Source organism: Strix aluco, chromosome 2 (assembly GCF_031877795.1).
Source record: "Strix aluco isolate bStrAlu1 chromosome 2, bStrAlu1.hap1, whole genome shotgun sequence".
Taxonomy (NCBI): Eukaryota; Metazoa; Chordata; class Aves; order Strigiformes; family Strigidae; genus Strix; species Strix aluco.
In genome coordinates this window covers 19,585,819-19,612,493 of record NC_133932.1, presented here as the reverse complement: position 1 = coordinate 19,612,493, position 26,675 = coordinate 19,585,819, and the positions used below count along the sequence as shown (strand labels likewise).

At 48.2% G+C, this 26,675-nt stretch overlaps 2 protein-coding genes and 2 non-coding genes across 5 annotated transcripts in view; 3 read left to right on the top strand and 1 right to left on the bottom strand.

The window, feature by feature from the left end:
- Positions 1 to 2,745, top strand: part of RCSD1 (RCSD domain containing 1) — a 34,919-nt gene extending 32,174 nt beyond the window's left edge. Inside the window, exon 7 of the mRNA XM_074812584.1 lies at positions 682 to 2,745. The gene's annotated coding sequence lies outside the window, so the exon portion shown is untranslated. The remainder of the gene's footprint in view (positions 1 to 681) is intronic.
- Positions 2,746 to 4,986: 2,241 nt separating this feature from the next.
- On the top strand, positions 4,987 to 5,058 carry TRNAP-CGG (transfer RNA proline (anticodon CGG)). The gene has a single exon. It is a non-coding gene; the product is annotated as a tRNA-Pro (tRNA).
- Positions 5,059 to 5,599: 541 nt separating this feature from the next.
- TRNAP-AGG (transfer RNA proline (anticodon AGG)) lies at positions 5,600 to 5,671 on the bottom strand. Its single transcript has one exon. It is a non-coding gene; the product is annotated as a tRNA-Pro (tRNA).
- A 4,771-nt stretch (positions 5,672 to 10,442) lies between these two features.
- Positions 10,443 to 26,675, top strand: part of MPZL1 (myelin protein zero like 1) — a 40,082-nt gene continuing 23,849 nt past the window's right edge. The window contains exons 1-2 of one of the 2 annotated variants that reach the window (XM_074812561.1): positions 22,644 to 22,832; positions 23,434 to 23,524. In XM_074812561.1, coding sequence (XP_074668662.1) covers positions 23,503 to 23,524 — 22 coding nt within the window. In that variant the 5' untranslated portion in view covers positions 22,644 to 22,832; positions 23,434 to 23,502. Of the gene's footprint in view, positions 10,572 to 22,643; positions 22,833 to 23,433; positions 23,525 to 26,675 lie in introns of those variants that run through there. The other variant, XM_074812553.1, reaches the window with a different exon arrangement.

Below are 26,675 nucleotides of genomic sequence, written 5' to 3'. Positions count from 1 at the left end.
TGGTGTTACAGAGAGAGAGAGGATGGAGAAGCAGCAAAGCCTATTCTGGGTTCAGTAAAACGGAGAGGGTCTGCTCACCAGGCACCCTGCTCAACTGCTGTTTTGAAAGCAATTTGAAAGTACGTACAGTAAAAAGCACTTTTCCCCAGCAGTGACCATGTATTTACTATCTCAATATGCCTCCGTACATATACATATTTATACGTATAGGTGTGCACACACTGTATATATACATGCATACATATATATACTCTCTCTCTCTGTGTTTAGCTTGTTAGCTTTGCCAGGAAAAATAGTGTTTGCACACATGCCAGTTTCATGATCAGCCCTGGAAGCATGCAAACACGGGCCTCTGCCACTTGAAATAAAAGAGGATTTCCACTGGCTAAAGTGGGGCTTGTTCCACGTAGCTTCTTACGTACTCTCTAACCACTGATAACGTAGCCACAGATGCCTGAGGAAATATCGCATTCCACCTGAACCACCTATCCCATCTTCAAATGTCGCCTTGGTTTGGCAAGGAACAACTGAAGGAAGCAGGCTGGTGCTCAGGCTGCAGCTCGCCTTTGCCTCCTAGCACGGAAACTTCCAAAGTACCCTCAGGTCATAGACTCCCCAGCACTGTATTTACTTAGGCCCATGATTATTTTCCATAATTTCCTTACTTTTCCCCTCTGAAAGGACATACCCAATCAGGGCACAGGAGACTTAACATGTGAATAGGAGCCATCTAACCCAATCAAGGTGGAAGCTACTGGAAAACCTTCAGTGGCAGGAGAGGAGCAGAATACGGATATTCCCCGAGGTCCAGACTCATCCCAGAGCAGAGTGGCTGCTCGCTGGCTCTCTGCTTCACACCATCGTATTTTGGGACAGGCTTGCAATCGCTTTGGACTTCAAATCTGAGGTGTTGGCTGACATTCCTCAGCGATATTCGGGGACTGAGAGACCTGAAACATGCTGTCCTGGAGCCGAAAGCCACCACCGCTCCTGGTACCTCTGCTCCTTCATCCTGCTCCAAAACATCTTTTTCTTCTCCCCTGCATTGGTCTTAGATGAAGTTTGTCAGTTACATACATATACGTATGGTGCCTTTTTGGTAGCTTCTTTTGAAATATTTTGGGTTTTCAAATTTCAGTAAATAATGTTTTAACAGTAGGATAAAGTATGTTTTCTCCATATATGCTGTATGGCAGACAATGTGAACCCTGAACACAGGGAAAACTCTTAGGACATTGTTCATAAAGCATAAAATCTCTTTGAAGTGGGGGTCAAGCTGGCTGATCTGTTAAACAGCCAGCCGTGGTAGGCAATTTTTCTGTGTGCTTCAACTTTGGGACGTTTTTAGTGCTGGTGGAAAGTAACAACCAACAGATTTGATGCACAGAAAAGATGTACTGCGTTGGTCAACAGGGCAGGTTTTCTTATCCAGCTCTAGGCTCCAGTCCAGATTTAGAAGGGCCGCCTGTCTGTCAGCCTTCCTCACTTCCAGACCCTATCCAATCATTTGATCCTCATTTGAAACTTTCAGTGTGTGTCCACCGAGTACCACCTGTGATAGAAGGCATCCTGGCTTACTGGAAACAGCTGATTAATTTTATGTAGGTCAAAGAAGAGGTCTTAGATGCTGAGTTTCCAGTTGTGTGGCCTGACTGAATATGAATTGGTGAAGGTCAGCTGGTCAGTCCCTCCTAAGTACTTACGCATTGTCCTACATTTGCATTGACTCTTGGGGCACTAGTTAAGTCATGCGTCTAGGATTTGCTAAGGCAAAAAAGCTTTTCATCTGGAGAGTATTTGTTGCCCATATGAAATAAGTTATTTGGGGAAAGATAGATGATAGTCCCTCACCTGACCAGTTTCCTGACAGTCATGCTGTATCTGCAATACTGAATAAAAAGCTGCTCTGACTGAAGGCCATGGGGCTCATGTCCACATAGTTCCACATGTGGAATATGGACAAGTCTGGACTCGCTGGAGACAGTGAGCCAAACTTGTCAAAAGCTGAGACAAGGAGCCTGAGCTGTTAGGTGGTGCAAATGGTCAGGGGCCAGCACTTAAGCCTGCCACCAGCCACCTAGTATCCAGCAACACACACACAGCTACAGAGACCAAGGGCAGAACCAGCCAGCTCCTCCTCATCCATCAGAAAGCTCCTCCTAGCAAATGTCAAGTTGAGCAGAGTCGCAGGCTTGGGTTGTCCCTGTCTCTCAGGACAGGCACAAGCATTTTACACAACACAGCCCACATCCGTCCTTGAGTGGGCTCTGCAACACAGCAGTGTTACAAACCCAGTGGCTTTGAAGGATATCCCCTTTCTGTTCACCAGCTCTAAAATCACGAGCAAAGAAGTGGCTCTGTGCCCTGACTTTCTTTTTCCCAGGTGAGAGCACTGAGGTGTCATTTGCTGAGAGCCAGCAGCATTGACCCTCCTGCATAGCACGGGCTTGTTGGCAAACACGACCCCCATGTCCTTTTGAGCCATGTTGTGGAGCATTGTTGCCTTTGAATCCATTTTAATCTGTTAGAGCTTGTATTCCAGGGCAGGCTGCAATCATTCGCTGTACCCTGTTTCTTCTCTCAGCAGAGTGTCCCATCTGGATGTGAGTGATTGTGCCTTACTGTATATATAGATATATGTGTGCCTGTTTAGAGAATGAGTATGTGTGTCCCAAGCAAGGGAATGGAAATCCGAGGAAGAAACAGAAGAAATAAATGGTGGAATAAAACCAAACCAAACCAAAATCCGTGTGTTTCCTCCTGGGGAGATGAAGGAGCCTGAGGAAGGATGGAGAGAGCTGGCAGCAGCAGACAAAAATAGGGGTGGGATTTCCACTGCCATTGGAACAGTTTAACATTCAATTTTAATTTAACTTGTGGTATTTTTTACTTTTGGGGAACAACAATAACCAATGTGCTTAATCCACAAAGGAAGGTGTTCTCTGGGGCAAGCAGTGACATTGGAGACTGCCTCACTCCCTGCCCCAGCCCTGCAGGTATCATGTATCTAGGAACAGAAGCAAGCAAAGCTATCTAGCCCAGTGCCATTTCTCCAACAGCATCCTTGTTCAGGGGAAGCATAAAAAACCAAGGCGACACACAGTGATCCTTCGTGTGAGGTTTCCCAGCTCCTGGCAATCAACAATTTAGAGACTTTCTATGCCAGAAGTTGCATCACCATCTTTGTCCTTGATGGCTTTACCAAGTTGCAGGAAAAAGGATGCCTGTCTCTCAGCTGAAGGCATCCACACATCCCTCTCAGGGCAATGCTTGCTCAGGCAGCACACAAACCTTGCCGTGTCTGAAGGCCAAGAGAGCAATTTTCAAAAAGACTCTTTGGCCAGTATTAGCACTGTGACACTACACGTGGGCATGTATCCCTGCCCCATCCCTGCTATCAGGAAACATTGGCTTGGGCAGCGTGGTCTTGTATCCACAAGGTGAGCAGAGTCAAAAAGTTTAGACTGAAATGTAGACCACAGCTTGGCTTGGTGTATAGGGTGTACAGACCCATACGTACCTGCCAGATTGCTGAGGCTGGAGCGTGAGGCTGTGTCAGGTGTAAGAACACTGATGGTCAAATAGGCAAATGCCCTCAGCAAGAAATACAATTCATGCAGTTCCTCTGATGTGGATGGTGCCTGAAAGATGAAAAAAAGTAAAAGCACAAACCTTACAGGTCAGAAGACCTTTAAACTAGGGAGGGAACGATGGAAAACCGAGCAAGAATAAAGTGGAAAAAGAAATGCAGCACAAGAGCAAGGAGACTGTTGCGGTTGTATTTGGCTGGGATCATGTTTTTATGGTTATCTTTTGACTGGACAGTGTTTAAACTGTAGTGTGAGCCACAAGGAAGTGTGGGATGGATAAGGACTGTAAGCAACTACCGATGGGAGAAAGAGGGGTTTTTAGAGATCTGGGGTGCAAGGGAGGTGGTACAGAGGTGTGGAAACACGAGGCGGAAACTCGTGGGTGTCAGGCGGCATTAGCAGGATCTACCACATCAGGGACAAAGAAGCGGGGTGCAGCGGGTTCAGTGGGAACGCCGCTGGCTCCCCTGCGTCCCCACACATGGGACACACACTCCCCGCGCCGAGGCGCTTCCCGGACGCCCCAGCCCTTTGCTTTAGCCATCGCCCTTGTCCGGGGAGGCCCCAGAGCCACCCCGGGGACGCTGGCAGGGAACCCCCGGCTGCCCCCACAGGCCCGGTCACCCCAGAGGCCCTGGCTCCACCCGCCTGGGGGCTGCCACGAGAGGGTTCCGACACTGTCGCGTAGGCAGTACGTGTGTGCGCCCTCACCGTCCCCCTGCGGGCAGGAGGCTGCGGGGGGCAGAGGGCCCAGCCTGTCAGACCGCCCGCGCCGGTGAGGGGAGCGGAACCCGCCGCCGCCCGCCCTCCCAACCCGCGGGGCCGCACGGCCGGGCACAGCGCGGGCCGGGATAAACCGAAACCGTTCGAGAAGGGGGTGGGTGTGTCCCGTTCCCCCCTTCCCATCCGCTGAGAATGAGCTCGCCCGGCCTCGAGCTCCGCGGGCCCTGCCTGCGCACCACACGCGTCGGGAGGAGGAGGAGGAGGAGGAGGAGGAGGTGGAGGAGGAGGAGGAGGAGGAGGAACCGTGTTCCTCCGCCCTTCGGGAGGGCGCAGGAGCGGTGTCTGTGCAGGGGAGCGCCGCGGGAGCGCTGCTCCCCCCGCGGGGTGGGGGGAATCGTCTCCTCCAAACGGAGCCGTAGGGCCGGGGAAGGGCAATGCCAGGGGTGCCCTGGCGGGGGGTGTGGGGGGAACGACCCGGGACACGGAGGGGAGATGGCAGCAGCCTCGGCTGTGGGGGGAGAGCAGCGGTGTGTGCCGAGGCGGCGGGCGGAACCATTCGGAGCTGGGGGGGAGGAACAGACTCACGGAGGCGCTGGCGGTGGGGGGCGGGCGCGGGGCGGGAGGAGGCGGGAAGTGAGTGAAGTGGCGAGCTGGGGAGGAGGTAAGAGAGAGCGGCTCGTTGGTCTAGGGGTATGATTCTCGCTTCGGGTGCGAGAGGTCCCGGGTTCAAATCCCGGACGAGCCCGCTGGGAGAGGGGGTGGCGGCAGCGCCTCCTGTTTTGTTGCCGCGGGTCCCCCCCAACCCTGCCCTTTTTGTGCCTCGGCGCCTGGGGCCCGCCCGCGGCCGAAGGGTGGGCTCGGGGGAAGGAGCCGGAGCCGGGGGCAGCGGGAGGCTCCGCGGGGCTCCGGTGGCACGGCCCGGGGGGGGCACGGCGGGAGCCGCCGGGGGAGGGGGGGCACAGGTGGGCCGACGGGGGGGGCAGGAGCCGCCCCGCAGCCCCGTCCTGTCTGGGGTGCGTGGGGGGGGGGCAGGGGCTTTGCGGGGGAACATTTTGGGGAGCGGCGCCCTGTGCGCGGCGAGGAGCGGGCGCGAGACGGGCGGGGCGACCCCCTCCGCGGGAGCTCCTACCGCCGTGCCTCGCACTCTGAGTCCTGCCCGTCGCCCCGCGCGGCCTGCGGGAGCCGCCGCGGCCGGCCCGGGGAGCGCAGCGGCGGGTCGCGGCCGCGGGGCGGGGAAGCCGGGGGAAGGGTGTGAGGGGAGGAAAAAAAATAGAAACAAAAAAGCTGGGCTCGTCCGGGATTTGAACCCGGGACCTCTCGCACCCTAAGCGAGAATCATACCCCTAGACCAACGAGCCGCCATGAAAGCCCTTTCCTCTCCCTTCCAGAGGAACGCTGCAGCGCGGCCCCGCGGCCTTCCCGGCCGCCTCCGCCCCGGCCGTGGGGCTGCCCGCAGCGAGCGGCGGGGCCGGATCGGGCTGCGCCGGCGGCTGGAGCTGAATCAGGCTGCGGGTCGCTAGAGGGATGGTCTGCCCGGCCCGGACGCTCTCTTTCACCACAGCCGTGCCTACCGGCTCGTGATGGAGGCGAAGTCCCCAGAAAGGGGCGTTGCGTCTGCGTGAGGCGGCAGCCCGGGGGGGGGGCAGCCCGGGGCCAGCCCGCACTCTGGCTCGTCGCAGCAGCCCGCAGGCCGTGGAGGCCGATGTTTCCCCCCTGCCTCAGCCTGGGAGGCCGCGACCCCCCTGGTTGAGCTCAGCCGGTGCCTGCCCAGCCCCGGGGTGCCGGGGAGGGGTGGGTGCGTGGGCCAGCAGCCCGCAAGGAGCGGTCGGGGCTCGCGGGGACCGTGCTTCCCTGTGCCTTGCTGGGACAGCGCACGCAGCTCGGGCTGCAGCCTCTCCTGATTTTTTGCGGTGCCCCGTATTACTGGTGGGGCACATGCGGTGTCGCTGCGCGTGTGTTGCTCTCCAGGTTGCCTCCAATCGCCGTGGCAAACCTACCTACCCTTGTGTGCAAAATCTGCTTCATAGCGTCTAGCCATTTGCCACGGCGGTCGAACCACAAATCCTAATCAAAAGAAGGGAAGTTCATGGTTCGTTTCCATCGTTTAAAACTGTACTACAGCCAAGCAGTGATGACGTTACTTTAGTACCTTACAGGTGGTGAGTTTATGCAGACCTGGTTAAATATCAGAGGCTCCTTACAACAAACACTGATGCTGGTCAGGCTACAGGGCAGTGCTACCTTGGCTCTTGTCTCCATACAGTAACAGTCGCTAAATTAATTTTGCCCACGTTCCAAGAAACTGGGGGGAAGGTAGGAAGGAGAGACCAGAAGAATAATTACTCTCATGAGCTTTTTTATATATCAAGGTTATCAAGAATACTTGAGGCTTGAGTTGTTCCTTAGCACCAGTTCAGCACTGGAATAGCTCATCATTAGCATCCGTTTTTCATTATCAGGTTTTGTCAGAACACTTATCCTTGCATAGTGGGTGATCCAAGACATGCTTCATAATCGAATTATGGAAAAACAATTATCAAGCTCTTCAAGTACCACATGCAATTACTCTGCTGCTGGCAGCTCTGAGGTTTGAAAGAACCACTGCATTTTTATTTAACCAGAGTAAACATAAGTGCAGCACTATCTGCCATTCACAATTTCTCCCAGTGTGCAGAGGAAAAAGTCATGTTGTAATAGACACCCAATACTTTCTTTTACAAATACAGCCTTTTTTTTCTTTCTCTCTCATGTTCTTCTCTTACCGTTTCAAAATGAGCATATTGGGTGGGCTATTTTTTGCAGGAATGCATGTCTCTGCACACTGAAAAGTGTCTACTGTACAATTCCTCTAGGTTTGGAGATGCAGGCTAAATAGAAAACAATCAAAACCATTAAAAATGTAAAATCAGTCTGAATATATTTGTTTCTCCTAGAAGATGTTACCCTTATTTTGTTTGACATCATAATCCTGCCTTCTCCCTCTGGCAAGCTACTAGAGAGCTCTCCAGAATAGTAGGATAAAAAAAGGTCTGAATTTCTAACATAAACAGCAACCATGAAAAAATTTATTTAACCTCCTCCCCAGTGACACACACTTTTTCAGATCTTCCTTTTGTGATAAGCAGAAACAAAAAAGACAAAAAAGCGTTTTTCCTTCTCTTGTGGGGCGGAATGCTGATTTTACTGCCTGTGAGAAAGCTCAGAAACCAGTCAGGCAGCTTGACAGCAGCCTGCCAGGAGGCTGCTCTGGCCTCTCTTGCCCCACTGTCTGAGCCGTCGTGCCCTCTCACTGCAGTTTGTCTGACCGGAATGGATTCAGCGTGAAGAAAAGTAACCCCTCTCCATATGCAAACAGAAAAAAATGAGTTTATTGCCAGCTAAACGAGTTGTATTACTAAGAAATTTGATAAATATCAGTATTATCATTAGACAGAGTGTAAAGTTGTATAGCTAGAGGGAAAAAGGATGGCAGCAACTACACCTTTATTTGAGTTACTATCAGTTGTGTGCTGAGTTAAGGACTGGTGTAGTACAGCTTGTAGGCTCTGCCTTTAACAGCTTACCCCAAGAAGTGTTCCCAGTTCTTTTTATCATAACCTTAATAGTAACATGTCATAGCATACAAATGCCATATATGTTCCTCAGGACAAATTGAGTTGTTCCAGCACCCCATTTCCTCTGTGGAAATAGCAGAAGACAATAATTTGATCACTACTATCTGGATAAAAAATAGAGCAGATACTGTCCCGAATGTTCTCTGTATTGAACAGCAGTACTGCTACACAGCAAATGGGACAATCATAGGGCTGTACCCGTGACAACGTTATCTCAGCTCTGTCAGGGAAGGGAGTGATTGTAGGAATCCTCTGGCAAGGGACACGTGTGGCTGAATCAGGCTTACTAGTACCTAAAAAGAGAACGCGTGAGCTCTGTGAAGGACAGTAAATTTGAGAGTAAGAAAAAGGATATATTTTTAAAAAAACTTTATGTTGACTATCTTGAAAATATGTCAAGAAAGATGAAGCTTGGCCTGTTCAGGGGATTGAACATTTTAAAACTCTGCAGTACTGAAAGACCTGAAGGTAAATAGTGAACTCTGGGTACTGAGGTAGAGCACTTCCAGTCACTGAGGGGAGCTGTAAGGGCAAGTGGAGGTTCCGTGGAAAGAGCTCTGAGGGAGTTGAGGCAGAAGGGCTTTGGATGAAAGGCTTATCGCTGCGTATCGGTTTCTGCTCCATTTGGAAAGTGGGGATGTTGGTCAGCTGGCTAAAGACTTGCCTGCAAGGGAAGTTAGAGGGACCAAATGAGGTGGCAACAAAACTAGTAATATAATTAGATAATTCCCTGTGATACAAAGAGTTGCCTGTGTTGATCTTTATTCCCAAATACTGACCCTGGATTTCTGATTGCCTGGCTTTCTAGAAAACACGTACAATGTTTAGCGAGGAACGTGCTCCAGAGCTTCCCCCTAGGGCGTAAATAATGAATGCATACGCCATTACATTTTAAATGCCATGAGAACTCTTGCATGGCAGCTGGAAAAAAAAAAACTGCCTGTGTTTTTGCAGGGGCTTCATTTGTCATGGCCCTCCTCAACATGGCACACGGTAGCAGAGCTTTTCTGTGGCCTCTTTCATCTGCAGAGGCGATTAGGTGGCCGGAGAGAGGCAGAGAAACTGGTGGCACGTGCCCCTGGGAGAGGACCAGCATCCATGGAGCACCGGGCGGGAGCGAACTGAGAATGCTGCGGGCCTCTGAAGCCTCATGGACGCAGTGAGCAACAGCCTTGCGATATGACTAAGCTCGTGCAACCTCTTTAAAATACAGAGCTTAGCAAAAGAAGAAACGCGTGCAAACAGCTTCCCAAAAGAGAGGGAATGAAGCAAGGAGGTAAAGAAGGGTGAAAGCGTGGACTCAGGGCGTCTGTAACAGCAGGAAGTCCAGTCACTGAGCCGGGGGGAAATTCCAAGCAGGTATTTTCAGGCGAAAGGCAAAGGTATACGGTCACGTAGCAGGAGAGCTTCTGAAGGAGCCTGTACTTGCAGGCAACGCACGTCAGAACAGGCTCTGGGGGTTAACAGCGAAGAACAAGAAGGACATGGGTGGAGGCAGGGGGAACCCACCCTTGCCGGCTCTGTAAGCCTGCAGCAGTGCTCTCCCGCTTCCCCAGCCGCTGGGGACAGGCGCTCGGGAGGCACACTCGTTAGCCAGCCTGCACACTCGTTAGCCAGCGCCGCAGCGCGCACCTGGGCACAGCAGCTTGCCAAGGCCTGGTCAGAAGCTGGGGCGCTGAAGGAGCGCTGTGGGCTGCTCCCGCTGCCCTTTCTCCTTGGGAAGCCAGGCCTGGCAACACTCAGCAAGGGATTCACACCGCTGAGCGCGACCAAGCTGAACCCTGCTGCCGCCCTTGTAGGCCGCGACAGGCCCGCCGCTCGCGTGTGGGTTTGACTAACAAACGCACGACTCCGTTTGCGCCACCGTCAGTTATTTTCCGTATTTTTAAATGTAAAATAGGGAGACGGCTAGCGTGCCTCCAGAGGGACACGGGCGGTTAACTCTCGGCAGCCCCTAAACCTGAGGCGAGGCCATTTGGCGCTGGGCTGCCTCTGGCGCCCTCGCCGCCTCCGGGCCGGCGGGCGCGGTCCAGGCGCGGTAGGGACAGGCGGGCGGAGCGCGGGCTGCCCGCAGAGGCCGAAGCGTTTGCCGGCAGCGAGACCCGCCGTTTCCAGGCCTCCCCCGCTGCCAGCACGGCTGGGGACGCCGCCGCCGCCATGACGGCGCTCTTGCGCCCGGGTCTCCCCGCCTTCATTGGACCGGGGGCGGCCCCCGGGCTCGGCCACAGCGCGGCCGCGACCACACCGCCACAGCACCACCCGCCGGGGGCGTGGCGGAGGGGAGAGACGCCCCGGCTCGGGGGGCGGGCCAGTGCGATCCCTGTCCGGATAGGGCGTCCGGGCCTGGCGGATCGCTTCTCTGGCCAATCCGCGGCGAGGAGCGGGGCAGCGCCGGGGCGGGGCCGAGGGGTACGCGGGGGGTGTGTGCGAGTGACGGCGGCGAGGCCCTATCCCGGCGAGGGCAGGGGGCTGCGGGGCGCCGGGGGGCGGGCCCGCGGCCGGGGGCGGACAATGGGGGCGCGGGGAGGTGGCGGCAGGAAGATGGCAGCGGCCGGAGGCATCGCGGGGCGCTCGGCGGCCGCCGCTCCCGCGCGGCTCCCCTGCTTGGCGTGGCTGCTGGCCGCCGCCGCCGCGCTGACCGCCGGTGAGTGCGAGCGGGCCGGCCGCCGCTTATCCCCCCGGGGCTGCGCTTGTAGCCTGGGCGGATCTTGGTGCGGCGCGGGGAGCTGCCCGACCCGGCCTGGCCCGGTCCGGCCCGGCCCGAGGCGCGGCAGGCGGCGGCGGGCCGGGCTCGTCGGGCTGGGTCGGGCCCGGCGGGGGCCGCCGATCGGCGCTGGGGAGAGGGGCCGGCCCGGCACGTGGAGGCGCCGCCGGGCCCTCGGGGACGAGGCGGGCGGCGGGGCGGCCCTGTCCCGGCCCGCACCTCCACGGCTTGGGGCGGGGGGTGTGTGGGGCCAGCCGGTTCGCCCCTTTAAATGCCGTTCCCGATCGTCGCCGCTGGGTCACCGGAACGGGGGGCGATTCCGCGGGGCTGGGACCAACGTGGCGGGTGAGTTTCCCGCGTGGCTGCGGGAGCCTGCTCGTTCCCCTCCCCGGGCGCCCGCGGGACGGGCGGCGTGTCCAGGCGCGCTGTGCTGCCCGGCTTCCCGAGGGACGAGGAGGCCTGTCCCCGGGGGGGAAGGGGCGGTGTGGCCGTCCCGTCCCGTCCCCGTGTCCCCCCCGCCGCACAGCTTGCGCCCCCCAGGGTGCCGGCGTGGCCGGGGCCCGGCGGTGCCACGGGTGCCACGGGCGTGAGACGTGGTGGCCCTGTAGCAGCGCTTGCCAGTTTTTTCTTGGTTGGTTTCGAAGTCAGAGGACGCGAGTCGGCTTCGCTGAGGAAAGGCAGAGCGCGGCGTGGAGGTGACCGGCAAATGGGGAAGCTGGAGCTGTGGTAAATGCCTTGGAAAACACCTTTGATTTGGTCAGTGGGGAAGTGTTTGGGTGGAGGAGTAATTACATCAGCTGCAGTGAAGTGCTTATGACTCCTATAGATGGAGAATAAGTACGAGGCTATGGAGAGGTAGAAACAGCAAGGGTCATGCTGGACTTTGCTGTGGCTCGTATTCTTACAGGGCAAAGAGTTCTATGTTTCGTGTATCATTCTGAAATGAAAAGGTCATACACGTTTCTCAGGGTAGCTCAGTGTGTCGATACCAGGTGTGGACAATGATGCTGTGGCACTTGGAGATATTTTTGGTTGGCAATACTTGCTTAGTGGGTAAAACTTTGCAAAGTATTTCAATAGGAGTCATTAAATGATGCCTTCTCAGTTCATATGTCTGGAAAACTGTGTAAAACTGTAAGTCCGTCTGGAAAGAGGTTTAATAAGGAGCTGTGCTGAGTGGTAAGAAACTTAAAACTTATTTCCAAATTGCATTGTTCGGATTTGTTTAAGATTACTGCATTTTGCAATAAACATAAGTAGTGATCACTAAGGCTTCCTGTGTATCTTCAGAGACAGCCTTAATATTTAGAGTTAAGTAGGTAGATATGATATATACATAGCTCACAGTAAAACTAAGTTCTTTGAAAATAAATACGGAGACAAGAAAGGAAGGAAGCATATTTCCCCTGACCACAACAAAAGGTACAACTACAGTAATGCTATGAGTAGCTGGGAGTAGTAGATCATTCAACGAAGTCTGAGGTATGTAACCAAATATAGTATCTTAAAACCAAGCAAAGCTGCAAGATACTCTTTTGGAAGAGACCCTCCCCAGGGTGGAGACTATTTTAAAAGTGAGATTGCAATTTAAAGGAATAAACGGGTGTTGAAATCACTATCTTGTCTGTGTTGAACTGCATTTGTGTTCCCATCTCTACAACTGTTGATTTTTTTTTTTTTTTTTTCTAACTCCAAATCAGAAGTTATTCCAATGTTGGCTTCTTCTCTCTGTGCTTATACTGCACATCCTTAATCAGCCTGTCTGATTTGAAAAGGCACTTTTATATTTTTTGTCCATGTGTGGAGTTGGCACAAGGTTTACATCTTTGCACAGGAATAAGTGACCAGAGTGCAGGCTCTTCAGCTCTTTTGCATATGCAAAGTAGTTTGGTGACTGGTAGGGAAAAGCTGACCTTCTCTAGAGTTTAGGGTTGTAAGGAGTCCTGTGTAAGAAATACTCTGCCTTTCGGCTTGTGTGTGTCATTCTGGTTCCTGCAGTTTTTCAAGGATCCTCTTTTGATTCCCTTTCCTCATGCTGGGTTTTCATCTAGCGAGAGGTTCAGAAATCAAAAATTGCCAAGTAAAAGGACAAGGGCATAAGTGACACTTTCAGAGGGCTGTTGCTGCTCAATTGCTCGGATGTGATATGTGGCTGGGTAACACGCTGCATAGCTTGGCTACCATGGTTTGTGGCTCCTCTTCATATGCTTGATGGCAGCCCTGTTTCCTGTGGCAAATAACCTGCAGTGAGACAGAAATATTACTTAGGGGACTGTGTTGTACAGGCCTGGTTTAACATCGCAGTCGGCTTTTCCAAGCTAAGCAGGTCACTGTTGCTTCGTGGCAAAGTACAGATAACGGGTTTTAAGCTTATTTTCTTGTGTGCACCTGCATGCGCGCATTAGAAGTTCCTCTTGCTTGTTTATGCTCTGTCATCTGAAAACCCCATTGCTTCATTTACTTGTAAGAATGAAGGATCCTTGTCAAATGTGCTGTTTGTGATCCTGTGGACATCTGTGGCCTAAGTAGTTAATCTATGTATAATCTCTTGTATGGGTGGGTGAGCCTTGAACAATTAGTCAAGAGTATCAAGAAAATGGATTATTTTGCATTCCTGAATGTGTAAGCCATGTCAGCATCACTTAAGCGATACAGTGTCAGTGTTGAACGTGAGGGTGGTGCCTGATTGCTTCTGAAAGTCTCAAGGAATGTCTAGACATTACCAGAAAGAATATTACTGATATTTCTACTATTCTTTTTGATGCCAACAAAGCCTGATCTTTTTTTTTTTTTCTTTCTCCTACTATCACTTTTATATGCACTCACATACATGTGCACACACACACACAGGTCAGCAACAAGCAGAGGAGTGTTGAGATGTGAAATAGCTCAGGTGCCTACTACTGTGTTGAGCTCACCTGTGCCTCTCAGTTGCTGCTTGAAATGTTTCCTGAAAATAACAGTGTAAGTCAGGGTTGCAACGCTGACTTCGTGTTTGTGCCAGGTTTACTCAGAATTGCTGTATTCACCCCGTCAGAAGCTGTTAGCTCTTTTAAGCTGAGCCCCCTGGTGCTGCAGGTAAGAAGACTTCCTTGCCTGAAGTGGTAAAAAGGTTCTGCAAAGGGAAAAGGTGATAAGGCGGATAAACTCTTCTCTCTGCTGGTTGGGTTGAGGGTGGCACTGCTGCTCAGGTCACCTCGCTTGCAGTAGCAAGAAGTTCTTAGATATGTCAGAAAGCCTGTAACTTAATATTTTGGTGATAAAATGTGGTTTAGTGCCACCTTGTAAAGTGGCTAGGTTCTTCTTGACCCCAGCCACACAGCTACCCTCTACCTCTATGTAAATAACGATGTGCATGGCTCTTTTGCTTGTTATCTGAATTGCAATTGATTGCATTAGGCAGGAATCCCACTGTCTGTGGACTTCCCCTGACCAATGATAGTCTAGTCAGTGAATGTCCTGTGTCCCGTACAGGGTATCGTCAGTCTAGATGGAGGACCAAAGAAATGAAACCTAGTTTTACAAGGCAGACATCTTGTACTGTTTGACTTGAAAGATTTTAATCTGAATAGTTTCTGAAGAATTATTTTGCTAGAGAGGTGCTATATAGGTCATCATGAAGTTATCGATCTAAAGCTTATTATTAGCACCTATAGTGGGAGTTCTCTGAGCGTGATATGGTGTGATGTGGTTTGATCATGTATGGCATGCACAGCTCTTTCTAGCACCTACATGTAATTAACTGATAAATTAACAAAATAAACAGTCTTGTAAGCAAAAAACCCCCACTTTTTTAAAAAAAATATTGAATGCTAACTCAGGATATCCTAGGAATACATCAGGAAGCTGGAAGGTCTGGGTATGAAAACATTTACACCCTTATGGTTTGTGTCTTTCTTTTTTGTGTGTGTGGTTTGTTTATTTTCATTACTTTGCTGATCTGGGTAAGTGTGAGCCCGCGTGTAGTGATTAGCACAATGGAGAGGATGCTGACGTCTTGTGTAAGAGGAAGCTGTGGCAAGAGAGGACAAGAAGTTCTGAACTGGTTTTGCTGCCAGTGAAGAGGCTTGGAGAACTCTTCAGTGATTTACTGTTATCTCAAAACAGCAGTTATCTAGAAGAGCAAGTGCTTACTCAGACTAGGACTAGGCAATAAGCTGTACTCATAGCACAAATGCTATGGGTATGCGTCATGAGGCAGGGTTAACATCAGTATTGTTTGCTGTCTGAGCTGGTTGAAAGATGACCCTTCAGTCAGGTGATTTCACTTTTTTCCACTGATTTTTTTTTTTTTTTTTTTTTTTCCCCATCTCTCTTATTTTTAAAGTGGCAGGACCATTCTGTTACTTGTCCTGAATAAACCAGGTTTAATATGGGTACTCTTTTGGGCACTATGTTTTGGATTTGTGATGAAAACAGCCTTGATAACACACCAGTGTTTTACATTGGTTACTTGTTTTACACTGGTTTACGCAGGGCCAAGGTCTTTTCTGTTTCTCACCCCACCCCCAGTGAGGAGGCTGGGGGTGCACGAAGGGTTGGGAGGTGACACAGCCAGGACAGCTGACCCCAACTGACCAGAGGGATGTCCCAAACCACAGGATGTCATGCTCAGCAATAAAAGCTGGGGGAAGAAGGAGGGAGGAGGGATGGTCAGAGTGGTGCTGTTTGTCTTTCCAAGTCACTGTTATACCTGATGGTGCCCTGCTTTCCTGGAGATGGCTGAACACCTGCCTACCAATGGGAAGCAGTGAATCAAGCTTTTGCTTTCCCTATTAAATTGTCTTTTATCTCAACCCACAAGCTTTCTCACTTTTACGCTTCTGATTCTTTCTCCTGTCCCCCTGGGAGGACTGAGCGAGTGGCTGGGTTGTGGCTGAGCTGCCCACTGGGGTTAGCCCACAACCCTTGTATATTGTTCCCTTTTGCTACTGTGCCTTTCAGCTCCTGCATTTTTATTTGACTGTTGAGTTGGCACTTTCCAGTTGGTGCTGCTGCTAGGTTTTGGCTTAAAGTGTGTAAGGAAAACGGGAAAGCTAGTTGTTCTAATGAACTCTCTTACCTGCAGCCCTGTGCAAAAAGATGCTTTGTGGTACATTTGCTGATGCTTTACACACATAATGTTAAGGGGCATTAAGGGAGCTTGACCTGAAACATTAGCTACACCCTACCCTCAGTGCTTAAAATCAGGTTGAGGTTCTGATCCTTAAGGGAGGGTTAAACTCTGGGCAGTGCAGCAGTTGTGTGGGTGGTGGCTGGTGGCACTTTCCTGAGTACTTTCACTTCATGAGGCGAAGGTGAATCACGGCAGGTGAACTCCAGGTAGGTGAAATGGCCAGTGCCGAAGGTGTTTATCTTCAGTTGGCTGCTAGCCATCTGTTACGCTTTTCAGTAACTTGTTTTTGTAGTGTGTGCAAGTGAAAGATGGTGAACAAGGTTCCCTCTTGGTAATAAATTCTATAAAGCTGGATGTGCAGCAGAATTTTAAAAACCTGTCTGGTTACAATGTCTTGAAGTTTTCTGATAGAGGTCTTACAGGATTGCTTGACCCTCAGCGTGGAGGGTGTTGAGACGATGGCTGGCTGGAGATGCTGCATACCCTGCTGCTTGACAAAGTCAGCACAGGTATGGATGAAGGTGCTGCTTTAATCAAAGGGATGGCTCTAGAAATTGCTTCATATGTGTAAACTGGGGAAGCGATGTAGAGTATGCTACAAGGGAGGCCATAAACACTTTGCAAAAGAAGCGTTCCTGGGAAGAGCCAGATGAAGCAGCTTCTACTCAGCACTTTCAAACCTTGCTCAGTTGTACAAATATGGTGGTGTACAGTGGACTGGGTTAGGGCGTTGGTCTGGTTTAAAAGAAAACAACGGAAAAAAGGCTGTTTTGAACATGGATTAGTTCCTGGTAAGATTCATCATGTTATGTTATAAGTGGTCATGGGAGCTATTTAAATTGGCACCACCACTGACAAATTCTTGTGAAACAATGCTTTGAAATACATAGCATGGGCTTTTTCTTTTGGTTTTGTGGTTGCATTACTGCAGGTTATAGCTAGTTATGAGTTTGCTCAGCAAGTAAGTTAGCAAGTTTGGTTAGCAATTAAATGTAAGATTGCTGCGAGCAATGTGGCAGTGCTGTCTACAGGCGTTCCAGCAGTTGGTGGAGCAGTAAGGGATCGGTCCTCAGAGAGCTTCGGATTTGCTTGAACTGCTCAAAGTCAGTCCCTAATCACCCCAGAACAGATTGGCCGTGGGACTGAGTACCCTGGTAGCTGAGGAGGGCAATCACTTGGATGGCTTAATTTCAACTGTGTCTGCCTCCTTGCTCTGTTAAGTGATGGGATTTTATTTAACAGGTTTTAATCATGTCCCTCCGTGCACAGGAAAAAAACCCTGTGTTCATCTTTCAGGCTAGTGGAAATACCAGTAGTTGGCAAGAGATGGGCATGGTGCTGGGTCAGGAATGATGACAGGTGGGAATGACTGGTACTGAAATGCTACTGATACCTTGGATGGTTCAAAGTGCGTTTTCTGCAAATGTTTCTTGGTGTATATAGATTTGTTGTCAGTGAGTTGCTTGCAACTTTGTGGATTGATTATTATAAAAGGGGGAAAAAAAGGGCAGCTTCTTTTATCTGTTTGATATGTAGCCTTTTGCACTGTATCTCCTCATGAAAGATTCATATCCACATCCTAAATTCTACTGCCTAGTTTGTTTTGGAAATTGGGAGTTTCCACGCTGCTGATGCTACATTTCGTTAAAAAGGTGCTGCATGCCATCAGCGGTTGGCAACACAGCTGGTGTTTTTAACACAGTTTCACTTTAAATAGTACTAATAACCAGTGCTGACCTAGCGGGAAGCTTTTATTCCAGCCAGTGTTACGTGTCCATCTCTACTGTCCCCACCTTGGGGTTTTTTTGGTGTTGTTTGGTTGGGGTTTTTTTGTCTACAACTTCTGATCTTTCTTTCATTTCTTTAGTAGGCATTGTGACAGTTTTAGTGGATTGCTATAGTAATTTTAGGAAATGTTTGTGATGGTGGGGTGCTTTCTTCACTCTCTCTGCCACGTGTTGAGCACGTGTACTCAGTTCATTAGTTAAGCAAGCTTAATGATATCCTTTTTTGTGGGAAAAACTTGGTGTGTTTGAAGGATGCTCTTCCAAGATGTACTCTTTGTCTTCTTGTTCCATGTAGCCCTTCTTTAATCTTAATTCCCATTTTCTGGAATCTTTCATTGTGCTCAAGGAGTAATCTGCCGTGTTAGTGACTATGTTAGTATTGCAAGACTAGAGGTAGAACAGCTGCCATCAGGTGTTCCAGTTACCCTTTGCATTTTGAATGAGTTTACTTAACTTGCCCCTTTGGGTTTTTCACTGTTTGGATTGACTTTGTCAACAAGAACTGTTTACTTGAATTTGAACACTTGTAAGCTTGGTCATGGAAGGAAAACCACTTAAGGGCTGTTGAACGGAAAAATATGATATCTGATTTGGAAATACCTGAGCTGCTGATTCATGTCCCAGTCTCTAGCATAGGCAGGGAAGTATTGCTTTGTGATGCCCAAGGAAAAGTTACTAGAACAGGGCTAAATGTTATTGACCTCGAGACTAAATAAGCATCTGCTCAAACCTGACATATGACTGACTCTAATGGGAGCATGAAGCAGTGCAACTATAATGCTGACTTGTTCATGGATCTCGGCACCTTTACAAGCATCTCAATTTCATGCTTTCCAGCTTGAGAGAGTGATACACCAGTGAAATTATTTCCTTGGGATCAAACAAGAAATCTGTGGCCTGGCTGGCAAGGGAGCTCAGATGTTCTTTGCTGTTTCTCATGCTTGTCCCTTGTTTCTGGTTAAAGGCATGGGCTTTGGAAGTAAGTCTCAGCATAGGTTCTTCTGCTGCCCCTTGGTAGAACAGTGAACAGCTCTGCATCATGTGGAGGAGACCACTTGAAAAACTGACTCTGTACCATGGGAGCAGAAGGTGGTACCAAAGCTTAGTGATTCTGAAGACTTGTCTTGAAGTTTGTCCGAGTAGGTGCACAGAGGTATGCAGGACTGAGATACGTGGATGTTATTGACTGCTTTGACAGCTTTGCCACAGCCTGCTTAAAGCTTCTCAGTGAAACTGGTTTCCTTTCACTTGGGGTGACAAGATGCTATTTTTTCCCCTCATCGCTGAGTCAGTCAGAGCTTAGCTGAATGTGCAAAGAGGCCAAGAGAAAATGAATGTTGTCTTAGCAGATGCTCTTCTGAGCTTGTCTCTGCTTGGGGAATGAATGTTCCCAGCAGCAAAGCAGCAGGAGGTGGTAGGTGTTCATGGGCTAGGTGTCAGCAGCTTTTCTTCCTGTTTGTAGAGCTGGTAAGGTGCTGGAGGACTGGTTGTGTTACTGAAGACAGGAAGCTCTCTTTCTTTCCTTCAGCAGCCTGAATTACTTGATGAGATTGGCAACCTGGGGAGCTGTTGCAGCAGCAGCAGCAAAAAGTTCTGGTGATTGGCATTTAAGAGTGAACCTAAACTCTGTCCTCCTTTGAGGCAGCGGAATTTAGCTTTAGTTGGTTTGAAACTTAGATGACAAGACTGGTTGGTGTGGCTTTGTCTAAGACCTCATTTCTGTAGCTCATGTTGCTTTGTGTCATATATGGATGTATGGGGTGTAGACGTCAAAGTTTTGGTGGTGGTGGGGCTGCAGAGACAGTCTGTGAGGAGAAACTGGGGCTGCCTCATGTCTCAGTTCCAGCCAGCTTCACTTGACCCACCACAGGACACAGCTGAGCCTCTCGGCCAAACTGGTGGCACCTCTGTGATAATGTTTAAGAAAGGACAAAGCACCACACAGGCAGTGAGGAGTGAGGGGAGAAAAAGTGTGAGGAACAACACTGCAAACCCCAAGGTGAGAGAAGGAGGAGGGGAGAAGGTGCTCCAGGTGCTGGGGCAGAGATTCCCCTGCAGCCCCTAGAAGTTTTGGGAGAGGCCATGGTGGAGCAAATACTCCTCTGCAGCATGTGGAGAGGACCATGCTGGAGCACATATCCATGCTGTAGCCCATGGATGATCCCAGGCTGAAGTAGGTTCTCCTGAAGGGCTGCAAGCTCATGCTGGAGCAGGGAAGGGTATGAAGAGTGAGGAGCTTTTACAGACTGACCACAACCCTCCATCTCCCTGTGACTGCCTGGGAGTGAGGAGGAGGTGAAGGAGCTGAGAATGAAGGAATGAAGTTGAGCTGGGGGGAAAAAAGGGGTGAGGGAAAGGTGTTTTAGTTTTTGTCATTGTTTCACACCATCCAACTCTATTTGGATTGGCAATAAATTAAACTAATTTTCCCCAAGTCACGTCCTTTTTGCCTGGGACAGTAGTTGGTAAGTGATCTCCCAGTCCTTATCTGTATCAATGAGCATTCTCATCTTATTTTCTCCCCCTGTCCTGTTTGGGAAGGGATAGTGAGAGAGCGGCTGGGTGGGCATCCAGCAGCTAGCCAAGGTCAGCCTACCACAATGACATGCAAGAACACAGATGTAGAAATATATATATATATGTGTGCGTTTTTATATCTATACACCTAATAAGACTTCAGACCAGATAACACCATGATTGATTTCTGGTGTGGAGATGGTCAGACAGTCTATTTTTTGTTATGCTGATGTATGTGGCTCCTTAACTCGTGTGTTGTCCTTATGAAAAATAGAATGGTTTGCTCAGGGGTAGAATGACTGGCATGGATTTCACTTCCATGTTAAGGTTAAATTATGTCAATGAATTCTTAGTGTGGAAATTTGATCCAGCATCTGAATGGTTTAACAGATCTTGTGGAGTTGCAGAGGAATGATTTGGACATGTCTACTCCTGTAGCTAGGATTTCTCCACCAGGTGTTTTATCTACAAGGAATCATGGCCTGTGGGAACATAAGTGCCTAAAATTGCAGTAGGGGACTGTAACTTTGTGCTGGTTTTCTGAAATATTTTGTAGAGGTCTTGCTGCTGTTGTTTCATGCTGATTGTATGGGGAAACTGCTTTGTGGGAGGAAGAACTAAATGTCATGCAACTGTAGACTTAGATATTTCACAACACACTTGACATTAAGTGGGAGTATTTCTTGATGAAAGCACTGTTTCACAAGCGTATATTGTTTTTGTGACTTATGACCCCTAGTCATTAGAAAATCCTGCATCCTCCCTTCCAATGAAACTTCTGGACTGCTGGGGAAACCGTAGTGAACATATCGATACACCGACTTTCCTGTTGTTTTATCAAGAACTTTAAATGTGAACTGCTCAGATTCTAGTGTGTTAATGCATTTCTTTCCCCTTTCTTGATCTATGACTTTGTCATCAACTAGTTACCTGTAGCAGCTTGTCTGAATCTTTTAATCTTTCTTTCATCAGATTTTTTTATTATTTCCTGATCTTTCATACATAAGAGACTTTATTTATAAATCATATAAACAACTGTATTACCAGGTGTCCTTAAGATACACGAAGCAAGTTGCTTATATTAATTAATAAACTGATGAGTAGCCATTTCAAGAGGAAGGGAGTGTAACACTTTTCCCAGTGTAGGATGGGAACCGTAGCAGCTGTAAGCATCCAGTATTTAGTGATCTGATAGAAGTTTCTGCTTAGGCTGTCTTGGTGCTTGTGGAAATCAGATGCCTGTGATTACAGTGGTAGTTTTTTGCATTCTTGGTTTGTTAGTGCTCCTGGTGATCAAGCTGAGTTGGATCCAGGGTAATCGAGTTTATTTTGGTGTGTTCATAGCCTTAATTAAGGGAACTTTTTCATTGGATCCAAGATCTCAGTGGAGACTATGGTCTATGAAGAAATTTTAATTAACTGTGTGTTAATTAGTGTAAACTGTCAGTGCAAGGAAGGATTTCCTTGTGATATGCTACCAAAACAAATTCTCAGTCTTTGCCTAGTAGAATGGGGGCCATATTTCTGTATACAAAAATGTAGAATAAACCAAATTATTATCTAAAAGACTTTTTTTTTTTTTTTTTTTACCCAGTATAAAACAAGTGTAAGCAACCTGGGCATACAAGTAAAAGTAGGAAAAAAGCCACTTCAGCTTTAGCAGGCATTGATTTCCAAGCACTGGCAGCTTAGGCACTGTTGGATTTATACAGATGCTTTTACTAAATGTTTTGAAGGCACTTAAGAGGCCTTGAAGGAAGTGAACTAAATTTGCAGGTTTTGAGCAGATCCTCCCAAGTGTGAGGGTCAGTGTTTAGGAGAAGGTACTACAATGTAGATTATAAAAGTCCGATGAGATCAATGCTATAACATGGTTGGGGTCAAGAGTCTTTTAATAGTGAAACAGGAATGAATGCTTTGATGCTTGGTGTTATTTAAATGACTGTGGCATGCATGGGTGAATTTCTGTAATGCGGTGTAACCTTGTTATGTCAGCTCACAACCTTGTAACTTGTTTCTAGGGAGTGAACCATAATTTGTATATTATTGTGTTTAATTGAGGATATAGCTTTGACTGTAAACAGTTAGTGGCAGTGAACAAGGGGAAGTATCCAGACTTTGACCTGTAAGATAGCCAGTCACAGAGGCTGTGTCTCCTGCGCGGATTAAGTTGCCAGCACGTGTGACTTGGTGAGTCTCAGCTGGCCTGGCCAGAGATGTCTGGAGAGGACACCTGTGAGGAGGACTCTCATCAGTGTGCTGTAGACAGTGACTGGCCATCTTCTCTAAGAGTTTTTTGGTCAAGGTGTACCCCATTTCAAAGCTACCAGTTAAATTCACTTACCAGTGCAATGCTGCAGTTCTTTCATGCTACTCTGGTGAAGACTATAAGCTTGAGTGCTCTTAAGCTCACTGAAGGCTAAATAGTTAACCACAATTTGGTTAACTAACTAGATACAAACTCTTGTGGTTATGAATGCTTCCTATCTTCCTACACTTTGCTGCTTGGTAACTGTAAATGCTTCTTCCACGGGGTGATTTCAGAGCAGTGTATTGTTGCCACTCTTAAGAGTATCAGTGACAGCACAGTGCCTGGGGGTTGTGAGCTGGGTGAGGGCTGAACTGTCTGAGAACATGTAACTTTTTCGCTAGTTTTGTGTAGTTTGGCAGATACGATGGTGTTATTATGAAGAAATCGAGAAACTCTGCATCTTCAGATCTGCTTAAGCTACTGGAGAGCTACACCTTCAGAGTTAGGAAGGTCTTGTTCATTCGCAGCAAGTAAGTTAAAACACTATTAAGTCAATAAAGCTGATTAGGTGGCGATGGTATATAATGAATAATACTTGCTCTGGGCATGCGTATGTTGAGTACTACATCTTCTGTAGTTAGTTCATGGAAGAAAGCAGTGGTCTTGCATATGTGATGTCTTCCTTTTCTTAATGTCATCCTTGGAGCAGTATGGTTACCAGGAACTGTGATACTTACTGGTCTGCTAGTGACCATCTGCCCAGAGCAAAAAGGACATCGCAGTAATGAAGGCCAAGATACAAAATGGAGGTTTTAGACCAGCGTCAGCTGAGCGGGTGGCTAGAAATTCTAAAAGATTCCTCCTTGACTTCAGAAGAGTTCAAAGTCAAAGACGCTGTACAGGTTATGAGTTGGAGAGACATGTGACAGGTCCATGGTGATAAATGCAGTTGTGGAGGGCTCTGGGGGAAGAAATGAGCTCTGTTTAAGTCCCATTTAGTATGAGCTGACGATTTAGCATTGACAAAGATGTCAGACTGAGACTATTCTTTGAACATAAGGAGACAGATCCTGAGCAGAGACACAGATCTGAGTAGTCAGCGCAGTGATGGGAGCTGAACTTGTTTTGCAGATTAGAGACAAGATAATGAGGAAGGAGAGACCTGAGAATAGAGAGACCGTTGATGAAGAATGAAGATCCATGATGGGAGCAATAAGAAAAGGTTAGTAAGTAAGAGTAGTAAGATTAGTAAGTTAGTAAGAGTTTTGTGTCTTATTTCAAGGGTAGGAAGATTGTCTGAGAAGGACGATGAGGATGAAGGCTTTTCATTGAATGTGGGGCCTGAAAATTTAGCTGGTGAGAGTAGTTGGAGTAAAACTGCTCCAACAACACTAGAGATGAAAATGAAATGGCTGAAGAGGCACAGGTGTTTTTTTTCCCAATGATTTTGATGGTAGGTGAGAAAAATAGAAGCATCTTTATGCTCAAAAGAAAAACTAAAGCAATTGAAGGCTAGAAGAGGTGTTCAGAGGGAAATATTGGGGCTACTGGCAGTTGGAGAGGGTGATGGGATCAAGGAGGATCCATGGCAGAAGAGCAAATGCTTATCTTTGCCCTACGTACCTTGCAGACCTTCCCTTCCTAAAGCTCTCTTCTCTCTCAGACAGTCTCCTGTGATAAATTTTTTCCTCTTGAGAGGAACTAAAGCTGACTAAGCTTGAGGAATGGAGCAGTGGGTAAGTGTGACTGGAATATGACTCAAAATTCAACTTTCTCCAACTGAAGTATTTAAATAGATGGAGAAGCTGGAAGAAGGATGTAATCCTGGCAAATGTGGAAAGAGAAGGAAAAGAGCTAGAGCTGGAGATGATCCATGTAGATTTTATTATGGAAGAGGGGGCCATAGAGTTCAAGGTAGTGGGAACTGCCACCATATCAGTGGAAGTATAGGGGTAGAGGGCTAAGGGTGAACAGATGTGAAATGTTATGGCCGCTCTACTGCTTCCAAACAATCACATTAAGATTTGAGGAGCTTATGTCTCATGCTGTAAGACAACAGAGGCAGCAAAAAAATTTTTTGAAGCAGTGCACACTGAAAGAGCAAATAAAATAAGGGACTTTTTTTAGGCTGGGGGGAGAGAATGAGCAAAGAAAAACAGGAAGTTGAGACAATAGGACATATCAAAATTAAACTTGCTGGCAGTATCTGTACAAGATTACATAGTTCCTGCCTTCCCAGACTGTAGGGAGAAGTCAGATTTTTTTCTTTTGCCCTCATGGGTTGCTAGTAGGTTAGAACAGTGACTTCTTCAGATTAAGCAGATCTGTGCTACCCACTGCGTGTGTGTGGCAAGGAGTTCTCCGTACCACGTACAAGCAGACAATGTCTGTGCAGACTCTTTTCCTCCTACATAAATGCTGAGGGCATCTTGCTTGTTTTATGCTTGAAAGGGAGGCTTGTTCTGTGGCTTGGACAGAAAACAATGGATTTTATTTTTTTTTCTTTTCTGCTCCATTAGCTGGAAAAAATACATAAAGCACAGCAGCTCTGAGTTCATTTCATTGAATTGCTAGAAGCCTTTGTATGTTCCAAATAAATATTTGGTAGTTGTTTTACAAAAGAATATTTTTTGGCCCGTAGTCAGAGTATGTACAAGAGAAAGAAAGCTCTGATACAACCTCTCGCTGAAAATCCCCCTCCCTTAGGGTGCAGTTTCTCTCACTTGTGTGAAGTGAGAGCATTGATGACAGGGCAGTCTGAGGGATCGGGGATAACCTGATGGGACCAAGGAGTTAGTGAGTTTGAGAAATGAACAGCATGGACTCTGAATGGCAAAGTGAATGAATGGTGGTTTCTTCTGGTTTTGGTTATTGTAATTAAACTGGTATGTTTAATTCTGCTACTCCTGTAGTGCTTGCGTGCTCATTCCGTGTCCCCTGGGCATGTGTCCTGCCTTCCCCTGGCTTGCCATGCTGGTTGGGTGGGAGACAGTGGTTCCAAGCCATGCACATAGCAATTATTGGGTGTACCCAGGTGGCCAGTTTGTTTTCATCTCTTTCATTGTTCGGCCATTTCGTTGGCTGAACTACAGCTTCCAGAGCTTGCAGGCGGTCTGTATCGCAGGGCCAGCTGCTGCTACCTGCTGTGTTTGTGGTCCTGTGCTGCAGCTGGTCAGCTGGAGTTGCCCGATAGACTCGGTAGTCTCGGGGCAAGGAAGATGGGAAGTGGCACAGCTCATGTGAACTTTGTTTTCTTGCGGAATGAGGCTTAAAGTCAGATATTTAAAAGATGGTTTCTAAAATTCTCTACGGAGCATGGGCTTTGCTTAATTTTAAGCTCTGATAGAATAACCTGGTTTATGACAAATCTACACCTTAGGATGGTCATATCACTTGAAAGAAGCTTGCTGTCTAACTTTTGAAGGATGCTGAGCTGGTAGCTCTCACTGACTCAAAGCATAAGCCCTATGATTTAAGCACTAATGTAAGTGGGTTTCTCTTTCTTTTTTTTTTTTTTTCCAACTGTCTTCGACTGGAATCTTTTCCTTCAATTTAGCTACTTCAAGAGCTAGTTTATTCAAAGTTGAGAAATCAGCTAAGATACTGAAGAAGCAGGAAGGCTTGCTTTCCTCTTCTGACAAGGGAGGAAAACACCTGGATTTAAGATACTGTAGCCTAGAAATATAGAAGCAGATTACTAGTACCATCTCTATGCTGAAAACCACAGTTTAATAAAAATCAAAACTTACACTTGAGTTGCCAGGGCCACATGTCACATGTGCACCCACCCACAGTGATTTTACAAGATTTTTACTTTCACGTGGATGTGACATAAATGCTGAAAGACGTTCTTTTGTGATGTCACAAGATCATGCTTTGTTTCTTAACATAAAGTTGAATGAATATACAGATGTGTCTTTGTGTAAATCTGGATAGGGATAGTGTCTCTGCAGTTTAAAAGGTGCCAGTTAAGGAGTATGTTCAATAGGTTTTCTGTATCATGCTGAATTTCACTTACTCTGTAGGAAAACTACCAGTACAAGCACAATATTAACCTTGATTACTTTAAATCTGGGGGGTGGTTGTGGTCTGCTGGCTGTTTTGACCATGCGTAAGCGTCATGGTAGAAAACACTCATGCTTCTGAACTATAGCTGAGTGATTATTTATGAGGTATGAAGACCTTGAAGCATGCCAGAGAGCAGAAGCAGGTGGTGAAGCTGGGAGCCAGAGAGGTTTGCTCCTCAGCTTTCTGGAGGTGAGCTTTTATTCTAACTACAGCTGAGAAAAACTGGAGATGAGAAACAAGCTGTGAGCCAGAGAGGAAACTGAGTAATAGCTGGGTCCAAGATGTTAGTTCCTCTGATGGGGCTT